At 41.0% G+C, this 11244-nt stretch overlaps 1 protein-coding gene across 1 annotated transcript in view; it reads left to right on the top strand.

The window, feature by feature from the left end:
• CTPS2 (CTP synthase 2) overlaps positions 1–11244 on the top strand; it is a 73895-nt gene that overhangs the window by 61379 nt on the left and 1272 nt on the right. Inside the window, exons 16-17 of the mRNA XM_009884674.1 lie at positions 1177–1321; positions 10534–10644. Of these exons, the coding sequence (XP_009882976.1) occupies positions 1177–1321; positions 10534–10603 (215 nt within the window). The 3' untranslated portion in view covers positions 10604–10644. The remainder of the gene's footprint in view (positions 1–1176; positions 1322–10533; positions 10645–11244) is intronic.

The following is an 11244-nucleotide window of genomic DNA, read 5'->3' as shown; positions in this document are numbered from 1 at the left end:
TCAGCCTGGAGAAGAGAAGGCTCCGGGGAGATCTTATAGCAGCCTTCCAGTCCCTAAAGGGGGCCTACAGGAGAGCTGGGGAAGGACTTTTTACTAGGGCATGTAGTGACAGGACGAGGGGGAATGGCTTTAAACTGGAAGAGGGCAGGTTTAGATTAAACATTAGGAAGAAATTTTTCACTCTGAGGGTGGTGAGACACTGGAAGAGGTTGCCCAGAGAGGTTGTTGAGGCCCCATCCCTGGAGGTGTTCATGGCCAGGCTGGACATGGCCTTGGGCAACCTGGTCTAGTGGGAGGTGTCGCTGCCTATGTCAGGGGGGTTGGAACTCGATGATCTTCAAGGTCCTTTCCAACCTAAACCATTCTATGATTCTATGATTGTCATCCTTAATCACACAGGTCAAAAAGCAGGAAAGAAAAGAGGCATAAGAAATAGATATAAGTTGCCTGTAACAAAGATGGCCTGTGAATTAGGAGAGGTTTCTAAGCAAAAGGAGAGGGTATCAGAAGAGCTTTCTAGTGGGAGCAAAAAACCCTAGGGGGTGTTACAGCAGAACCTTGACCCTTTGTGCATGAGACTACACAATGTAGCTGCATTCAATAACAGGAGACTGGACTTAATGTCCCAGGAGATCCCTTCCAGGCCTAATTATTCGAAGCTTTCCCCCTCCAGTTTTCTCTGTATGTTGCTTTCATATCCATCTCTTGGTGTGTAAATAGTTGCTGTATGGTAATGCTTGGTCTTTTAGGAACTGTTTTTATTTCTCCCTCAGATATGTATGGGTGCATATTCTGAATATACATGCATAAATATGTATTGGAAACCAAAATACTATGAAAATAACGTGATAAATGTAGACTTTGTGCTTGTTCCCCCCTCCCCCTGTGCGCACATGTTTGTACAGGTTTATTATTCACCTTTTAATTACAACATTGTGCACGTTAAATTTGAATCACAGGATGATTTTTCCTTAATTTGCCTTACTAACGTTATGCCTCTGTTGTCAGTTGCTTTTCATGGAAAAAGTTAGGGTTCCTGCTGCCTTGCCCTTAAATTCACACATGCTGATCTGGCTTCTGGACTCGTGTGAAATCTTCAATTAACTTTTTTTTCTAACAGTTGTTCGACTATCTTCTTCCTACATCTTATAATTTTCTTTGACATCTGTCTTGTAGATCACCCATATTTTGTGGGAGTTCAGTTCCACCCAGAGTTTTCCTCAAGACCTATGAAACCTTCTCCTCCGTACCTTGGACTGTTGCTAGCAGCCACTGGGACACTCAATGCGTACCTGCAACGTGGATGTAAATTGTCTCCAAGGTAATCTTTCTTTCTTACTTGCCTGCAGTTTGACAGTCACATTTTTGCGGGGACTGTCCCATCCTTCAACTCAGAAGTCCAGAAGAGGAAAAGGAGTTCTTCATGTATTGATTTACTTGTTCCTGTGCATGCCTAACACAAATCCTGGTGTAAAAATATCTGTAAGCAGCAAGCACAGTTCTTGACTTCCTCCTTTTCAGAAGCTATTAGGGCTAAAGCCAGATCCATACATTATAACCCGAAAGAAGTAAAAAACCTGTAGTAAATTCACGTGAAGTTAGTGGCTTCCTGTGTTAAATTTCATTAACAGTAGTTTCACCGGGAGAGAGATTTCCTAGAGGATTAAACAATGAAGTGAAATTCTTACCTAGTTGTATTTGAATGATGATGTTAACAAAAAAGAAAACACTGATTTTATTTTGCAGTAGCTAAATAATTAATACCATCTAGCAGAGACAGGCCTGAAACAAAACAATTGGGATCTTATGGAAGGGTTTGGATCTAGATCAAAACTGTATGGTTCAGCCAAACTAAAATCCTTTGTCCCAGTTGCCTTGGACACGGAGTTTTTGGTTTGTTGAATGAAGCAATAGCTTTTAGCCAGTGTTAACTCATTCTTGTTTATTTGAATGATATTAGTTACAGTTTCATTACAGTAACAATAATAAAGAGGTCAGAGGGCAGCCTAGGGTACAAAAATGAAAAAATATTTAAAAAATAATCACAGAATGATGACTGAATAATAACACAGAACAGATCCAGCCCTGACTTACTAGCTTTTCCTGTAAACAAGGCTCCAAACTTATTAGTTTTGGTTGGGGTTCTGGGTTTGTTTTTTGAGCATTGCTTTCTATTCTTAAAATTAGGTCCTTTTTTTAAGTGAGAAATAGAAATTTTATTCAGGTTTCAGTAGTAACGGAAAATAGTCAAGCCAGACCAGATCAATCTGTTTTGGTACTCTTGTCCGTATGGGTGTCAGTTATCTTTCATAAACGCACTTCCTCTTTGTTCACCCTGGCCAATTGCACAATGATGTACATACAGAGAATTTCTTTCTGATCTGCAAACTACAGTTTGATTGAAATACTCCTATTAACTTAGCCTGTCATTGTTATTACTGGTCATAACATTACCTTTTAAAATTTGTGCTAGTGCATTACACAAGTCAAATTTTTGTGGTGCTTGGCAGGAGGGGATTCTTCAAGCACAATGTTCTTCAGTCCTTTCCTCTTGTGGGCATTCTCTGCTTCACAGTTCATCTTGTTCCCCAGGTCCCAATATCCTTTTGTTTACTGCTTCCTTTCATAAGTATATCTATTTGTGTCTCTGAGATAAAGAAAAATTACTTTTTTTGAATGAGTGATCTGCATATCTCGCTAATTTAAATGTAAATACCTTAGCCTTACAGCAAATACGTTTTCTAACCTTGACTTTTAAGTTTCAGCAATTACTGAATGTGCCACACTTACACTTATTTGAATTAATATACAATCAATAAAAAAGTGTACCCAGCTCTTTTTCTTCATGTTCATACAGTAAGCTCTAACCAACACTTAGACATTTAGCAGGGACAAAAATTCATACCCCAAAATGTTATATATAAAAATACGAATTTTACCATGTACCTGGTTACACAGCAATCAAGCAAACCCCTTTGTCTTGAGAAAGAGAATTGGAATAGAAAAACATTTGGAGGCTAAAAGAGGAGCATTTTGCAGGGAAGAACATTCAGGAGGGAATTTCAGTGCTAATTACAGCACACCCAATCATATTAACATATCCACCTGCTGAGTGGAAAGGATTTGCAATTTAAACCTTTAAACCCCACAGTGCCAGTGATTTCATTGAACAGCGAAGCTAAGGCGTGTCATAACAAGACTGAAACAAATCTGAGGAGGGGATTTTCTGCTCACCTCATCCACCACTGCCTACATGAGTTGTAGTCACGCTGTTGACTCGAGCAAAGATGTAACCTGAAAGAATTTGTGGAGGCTAGCAAGTTGAGCAGATTACCTAAACTGGGCTATTAAAAACACTAAAAAGAGAGTTGATGATGAAGTCCTGAGACAAAAGGAAATACATATTTCAGCATGAGATTCTTCTCAGGAAATCATTATCCCAGAACATTTAACAGTACTGAAATTAGGATGCAATTTTAGAACATCTGACACCTGGACAGAAGCCCTAGCTTCTAAGCAAAGCAAACAGTAAATTTAAAGATGCATCACACCTGCCGGGAGAGTGCCGTCAATAAATAAAAGTGAATAAACCTTCTCTTAAATTTCTGTGGGGCATAGTCTGGTAGGCAGCCTGAGAATGCTTACACATAGGCATGAGCATACCTCGTTTGAGACTGGAATGCATCCTCTGGGGTAAACTTAGTTCCCAGGAACTAGGTGTGTACAGAAGCAGTTAAGAACTGAGCAAAGGATTGGAGTAACTCAGTGATGAGTTATTCCTTAGCTACCTGGAGTCGTAGTTGGGCATCTAAGTTGCCTTTGTGGTTTCAACCTCTTGTGCTTTATGGCATGAGTGCCCAACCATCAAAGCCATGCACTTCATTTCCTTGTGAATGCTTTTAAATCGTGATCTTTTCCAAATCTTTCCATGGAAATACTGAAGTCACCATTTCATAAGGAGCCGAGGAAGGTGAGAGGCTGCCAGTTTACGCGTTTCATTTTAAAGGACAGAGAGCACTAGAAACACAGGAGGTGCTCAGAAAGTGTACAATACCCACAAATATGCTGCATTTTAAGAGAAACCAAAAGGTTTTAATAGAAAACTAGTGGATAAAGAGAGGAACTTCAGATGTATTGTTGGCTTTTACTGAGTCTTACAGAATTTCACTTGAAAAAAAGTAATAAAAACTGGCTTATCTTTGGGAAAAGTGTCATGTGGATTGCAAAACCACTGATGTACAATAAAGCCATGTTGCTGGTTTTCTTTTTTCCCAGAGCAAGTTTAGCATCAGGAGGCTTTATTTCTTCTTTCTCCTCAACCAACATCTTTATTAATGGCCTGCAACACTAGGCTATGGTGTATTAATGATATTTACAAATAATATAATTCAAAGAGGAGCTGAAAGCACTATTCAGACCAAAGAAATAACATGAAAAGATATAGAGAATTTATAAACCTGAGCTGAAAGTAATGAAGTCTTGTGTTTCTTTGGAAGAGGAGAGTAACAGGCTAAAGATAAATAATTTAAATGCAAATGTCCAGAAGATGGGAGGAAATGTAGGAAGTGAGAGATGTTCCTAGGTGAGAAAGCGGGGGCAACTAGTACTGCTGCCAGAAGAAATTTTTGCAAGTCATTAGTGAATATGCTAATGGAAGGCCATCTAGTCACAGAGTAACCTGTTAAGTTCTGAGCAGGTTATTAATAAAAGGTGACTTATGAATTGTGTTCAGAGACAAGGAACAAAAGTGGCCAGAGGACAGAAGGAGTGGCGCATAAAGAAAAAAACCTCAGAAAGCTTGTCCGTATGGTGCTTACTGCACTAACATAGTCCAGCTGTCTTCCAAACCAGCTGTGTAGGGAGGTTTGGGAAAGAGCCTATGAACAGAACAGTAAACAGCCTGTGTGACATGTTCTGGTGTATGAGGGACAAAGGAGATATGGCCAGCGCTATCTCTGATGTCCCTTATACATTGTCCCCAACCATTAACACATCTGGCACAGCATCATATTTCTGCCATTGGTCAAATCCAGACATTTCAGAGGAAAGTGAAGGAAGTCTTGTGGCTTCAAGACTGTCAAGAGAGCAGCAAGAGAGGGGCTGCTCCATGAAAGAAGGCAATCCAGGAGCCAGGGGTAGCAGCTTTACTAGTAGGGACAGTGTGCTCACTACCTGGAGTCAGTGCCACAGTCGCCAAAGAAGGCAAGTGGACTGGCTCCAGTGACAGTCACCATGTCCTACAGACAGTCCAGTGCAGAAGAGCAAAGTTATGAATCAGGTCTGAGGTCAGTCCAGAAGTCCAGCTGACAAGTGATTACCGAACTACGGAGATGGGTACAGACATGCCTGTGACATAGCTTAGGCAAGGACTCGGGGCCAGGGCTCCTGGGCCCATTGGTGGAGGCCCCAGAAGAGGATGGTCAGGGCAACTAAGACCTATCGGTTCCCTCAGGGCTCTTACAGAAAACTACAGAAAAAGTTTTAGGGGAAGTCCCTTCTCAACCACAGTGGTACTTGGTGATGAACTTAGTAATGGTTAGTTATGGCAGTTACTTTGTCATTTTAATGTTAGATGTTTACAGTGAAGACACTTCTGAGCTAGTCACCCCAAATCTTTTTCTTTAGTTAATATGCACTTCAAAGGAGCCAAATCATAGGAGCTCATGGTAATGGTTGAGTGGGTCAGAAAGAAGCATTATACTCTACAAGTGCCAGTTTCTCTCCATTGACTGTAAGAAGCTGGTGGCAGCTGTCTCAGATGAAGATGTCTAAAGCAATATGAATTGAATCCCATGCATGAGACTCAGCTGGGAGTTTTTATAACGTCCAGATATGTTCTGGTATCTTGGTTGTGATTTTTGTAATGCTGGGTCATAATAAAACCGTTATCCTAGGTCCAGTTATGTGAGTGCAGATGTCTGGCAAGTTGGAACTGCGGAGTCTTAGGAATGTGCTGAGGGATTCCTTAATGAAATGATGTTTCATGGAAGCATGGGATCATATAACGATGGGCATCATAATAAATGATATATGCCAATTTTTATGATCATATAATCATCATAAAAATATGCACTGAGAAATATGGGTGACTGCAATTATAACCATTGCAAAATCAAATATGCATTTACTTTAAATAATGTTTTAATGAGTATAATAATTTTAATCATTCAGCTTTATGGGGGGGGAATAAATAATAGTAATTGACAGGCTGCTTTTTGCTAGGTTCTCGAAAGCTATAACGATTGTTTGTTTTAAACAGCCACAGCCTGTACTAAATGTAATTACATTTATCTTTTAAGTTGCATTGAGGAAGAAATACACTTAGCTTGGCTCCTGCCTTTGCAGGGAATGGCATTATTGTAACAATTGTTTAAATTGCTTACATTTCTGGAAAAGGACTTTTTTTGTCAGTCATACATTAAAAAAGGATGAAAAAAGCCTCTCTGAAACTGTGTCAAATCCTTTGTTTTTAAAAAATGTTGATCTGGATTTTCCAAATGAAACAACCAGAATGTTCAAGGAGTACCCATTTTACAATTGCCTTTGTTTCTTAATAAAAACATTGAAAGCAGGCAGTTTGGTGCTTTTGAGCAGCTGTTTGAGAAATATAGGTTTAAAATTGTTCTTGAGTCTTAATTCTAGTGGTTTTGTATCTGAAAATGGTTGCTGAGGTGATGCATTCCAGCTATGATTCATGCCATGTGGCCCCAGCGATCAGCTGCCTTCCATACCATACCAATAGGGAATCTTCTCATCTTGGCTCTTTCTGTGCTTTAGCCTGATGCATAGCAGAGGTATGATGATGCCTCTGTCAGTAGAACAGAGAGATCTGAAAAGGGCAAGAATTTGGAAGTAATGGAGCACACGCAGGGGAAAGCGCTTTTTATTGCTTACTCTTGAGAAGACAGGGATCTGAGGATGACTGAACTTCAAAACAAAACAAAACCCCGTAATGTAATTTCACAACAGAGGATGGTTTCCTTGCCCCAATTGGGAAATATGTTGCAGTTCACTGCAAAGTGAGACACCAGTTTGGTACTGGTTGATGTTTCACTTTGCAGTGAACGTATTTCCATTAACTGCAGGTAGATTTGGTGTAAGGATCAAAGTGACCAAAATTCTTCATCTTGAAGACTGAAGTGACTGACTAGATGCAGTCACATTGCATACTCTTGCGTTTTGTTCTGTTTTTCTCTTGTCCACATTTTTGTACTCCAGATCCCATGAAAAAAAAAAAAGACAGAACAGAACCACTGTGGTGGCCATAGATCTGCTCCTTAGATCCTTTTGATTGGAGCCCGCTGTTGTGGGAGTGGTTGCAAACAAGATGAAGTGGGTGTCAGGTTCCTGCCTGAGATAGTTACTAATTAATTTGTACACAAACTGAGAGAAAACTTGCTGAAGGAAATGTAAGCATATTTTTTCAGTTGAGGGCTCAGTGTGAAAAAGAATTTAATAAAGTAAAAGCCGGGCTTATTTGCTTTTCCACCACCACTGCTTCCATAGCCAGCACATTTAAGTATGGTTACATAATATTAGCAACTATAAGCACAAAATATCCATTTGGGGTTTGTGTTTCATATCTGTGGAACAACTCAGTGTAATTTAGAAGGAAGTACCTATTTATTCTGAAGAGAGGTGATGACTCATTTGTGGTTAATACCACCTTGAGGTTTTTTTTTCAGATTGCTCATCAATTACTTATCAATTGAGTTCAAATCACAGTAAATCTTACAAACTGGACATCAGCACTGGTTTGAAGCTGTAGCACCCAGATGCAGATATGCCAAGACTCATGATTCCCTTTTTGCTTTCAAGGGCCACTGGCAGCTTAACTCTTGCAGAAGTTCAGGTTTCCTTGGAGCCCAAGTTCTTCCTGGTAATGTGATGCCACAGCTTCTGGGGGTGCTTAGAGATATCATTCCAGCAGCTGAAACTGTGAGACTGACAGTTACCTGAGTCTGAAGCCCAAGGGCTGACCCTTACTTGGATATTTCCCCTACCTCTCTTGCCACTGTGCCCTGCCTGTTAGAGATAAAACTGAGTTACACCCAGCAGGACAGCCCTAAAGTAGGGGAGACCATGAGGTGCTCCTGCAAAACAGTCAAGAATGCAGTGACAAGGGCCCTACTTTGGGGTGTGGAGTCAAACCTTGTGCTGAACTGGGCAGTGTGGAAACAGGAACAGAATTGTCATTGGCTGAGTAAGAGTTTTAGCCCCTGGGCTAGTGGCTAGCCCAGTGACCCTCAGCTGCTGCAAACTGGAAACAGGCCTGAGAAGTTGGGGTGGTAAGTCAATGAAATGACGGAAGCAGCCAGCGTTGTGTGACTGCTTCTATGGGCGATTGCCTCTGAAACCCATGTCATTGGGTGGGGGAGGACCGATGATGAGCGTGCTGGGTGGGGATCAGCGCCTAACTGTCTTCAAGAGATGAAGCTGGCCACTTCTCCACTCATTGGCCCCTGGGCATTTTTACTTAAGCATTTGTCTCCCGTACTGTGTTGCACATGGAGCTCTGGCATATGCTTTTGGGCTGTGACTGCCACTTAAACCAGGGCTATCATGAGATTACGCGGCACTCTGCAATCACAGTTTTACCCTCTGTTCTGTGGGCAATGTTTGCTGTTTTGCTGTGATGTGAAAATGCAGAACTGTTTTAATAATACTGAATTTTTATTCCATGTTTCCATGGGTACTTTCAGAAAGAAGTAAGTACAACGTCGGTGATGTTGTGTTTGTCTGTGTGCATCTGGCATGCTTGATCATACTCTTTAACACTTTCCTCACTTGAACTGTGTAATTGTTTGCCAGCTGGTGAAATGATCAAAGTGAGCATTTCTCACTAGCCTGATATGACACGTTCTTTATAAGAACCGCATCAACAACTTGCATGTCATGTAAGGAAAGGGCAGAATGCTGTAGGCAAAGCCTGAATGTTAGAACACTCGGAATATCTATGCTGCCTTGCACAGAATTTGGTACAGTGATTTGCTGTAACTGTGGGAGCCTTTCCCAACAGTCAGAGGTAGAAATTAAATGAGGTGACTGTTGGTGCCGCTCCTCCTGTCCCACTCTATTAAATGGCTGTGTTTTTACTTAATCTTTGATTATTTTTTTTTTTTCTCAAAGAGAGGGTGAAACACTGTCGACAAAGCAGTGCTCAGTAGCAAGCACCAGTGTAACTGGGCGCAGTTTGTTCACTGTTCCACATGGCAGTCTAGATCAAAGATCTCCAGCTGTGGGGTTACATAGTTCCCCTTGAAACATTCCACAGCAGGCAGTCACTGCGGCTCAACCGATAAGGCTGTGTCTGGGTGGGTCATGGGCTGGTTGTGTGCTTGATGTCTCAGTGGGAGATCCTGCCCTCAGGTGGGGAGCGTGACGTGACTGAGGTCCTGATGGCTGGAGGATGCAGGTGTATGTGATGAGTAGGTGTGACAAGAGAGGCGTGCAGTGGCTGGAGTAGAGTTGGTACCCAGGGCTGCCACTGCTGTACCCACACAAACGAGGTCTGAGGTCCCCACCTGTCCTCTGTTAACCGTACCCCGCGCCCCGATGTGCCACAGAACTGACCAGAGGTCTGAGGTCCCCACCTGTCCTCTGTTAACCGTACCCCGCGCCCCGATGTGCCACAGAACTGACCAGAATTATTGCCGCTCAAATGTACTTGTCAGTTCCCTGGGCTCCCTTTGCTGGCTTCTCACCTTGGGAAATTCAAGTATCTGGAAAACAGACTGTAGAAGTGAAGTGTAGTAGGGGGAGGATGAGGCTGGAGGTTGTTTTGAAGAGGTGCACTTAGAGTTAAGATAAACCTAGAGACCCGATAGGCATCACAGCTGACTGAAAATGCGGTTTGTGGGCACTTCTTTCTCTCAGTTGCTGTGGTGATTCCTGTCCTTCACTGTTTACTTGTTCTGGCCACTTATAAAATGGTCACTTGCATGGCAGCTTGTTCTGTGAAAACCAGTCTACTCTCAGAAAACAGCAGAAGGGGATAAAACCTCAGAAAAAACTGCCAGGATATTGGTTGGTGCAATGAAAATGATTTATGTTCTGACTGAAAGAGCAAAAATTTGTAGAATTAAATTTAAGTTAAGAATAAATTGAAGCATTCTGTTTAAATGAAGTTGTCTTAACTTTTTCTTTGGTCAAAACAGTAATTTTCTTTATCGTAAAGGAGAAATTCCTTTTAGTCTTCCTCTGAATACCTGTTATTCTCCTTGTTGTTGATCATGGTTGCAGGCACACAGCACCAGCAAACTATAGAATGAATGTACATGATCCAAGCGAAAAGAAATGGAACATACTGTTTATATGGTGGAATATTTTTTCTCATCAGTTCTTAGACTCCAAACTTAAGCCCAATCCTGTAGAGGAAGGCGTTCTAAAATATTCAAATTGAGCATGAGCTTAAAGTAGTTTTCTGGAAATCGGCTGCATTTGAGGAAAGTGTTTGTCATATGCATCACCTGGGTTGGAGGGTTGGAAATACAATACTTGTATTTCCTTCTGACTGCATATTGCTTTTAACAGTGACAGCTACAGTGACCTCAGCGATGACAACTCTCCAGCGAAAGAGTTCCCTAATTCAGAAATGAGCTGAAATGATTGTGTGAGATCACAGAAATGGATGATGCTATTGAGGTAAACAGAATCATTTTGATACTGCTTTATGACATTTATTTCTTCTAGACTTGAAACAGGAGACAAAGTTATCTTGATTCTCCCTTTTGTTTCAAATCCCATCTGAGAGCTTATGTTTTCTTCCTTGCCTGCAGCACTTAATTGTTTTCCTCTTCTGCTGCTTAACTCTGCAATTGTTGTATTAAAGTCTGCTAAGTGTTTTGGGTACAGCTTATATGTAGGATGCTGTACAAAATCGTTTTGTTTTTGTTTGAAGATACAATGAAAATACATTTTTAGGTTATGTTTTCTTTTTTTGTTACTTCAGTTTGCAGGTTTGGATCACTTCAAATACACCATGTTGACATGACTTTTTGTTTTGCATTCATATTCACCTGTAATTGCATTTTATGCATTGATATAACAAAGACATCTCAAAATAAATACTTGGATTGAATCCTCAGAGTGATAAGAGATACAAACACGTTTTATCAAATCGTAGCTTTGTTTGCCATAGGCTTTGCCAAAGTGATGTTGGATTGGTTGTTTTTTCACCTGTAAACATGGTAGTCATAGATTTCCTTTCAGTTTGGAGGTTATATTTCCTGTGAGACACCTGAT

Source organism: Charadrius vociferus, unplaced genomic scaffold, assembly GCF_000708025.1.
Source record: "Charadrius vociferus isolate BGI_N301 unplaced genomic scaffold, ASM70802v2 scaffold200, whole genome shotgun sequence".
Taxonomy (NCBI): Eukaryota; Metazoa; Chordata; class Aves; order Charadriiformes; family Charadriidae; genus Charadrius; species Charadrius vociferus.
This window is presented reverse-complemented; position numbering and strand designations above follow the sequence as displayed.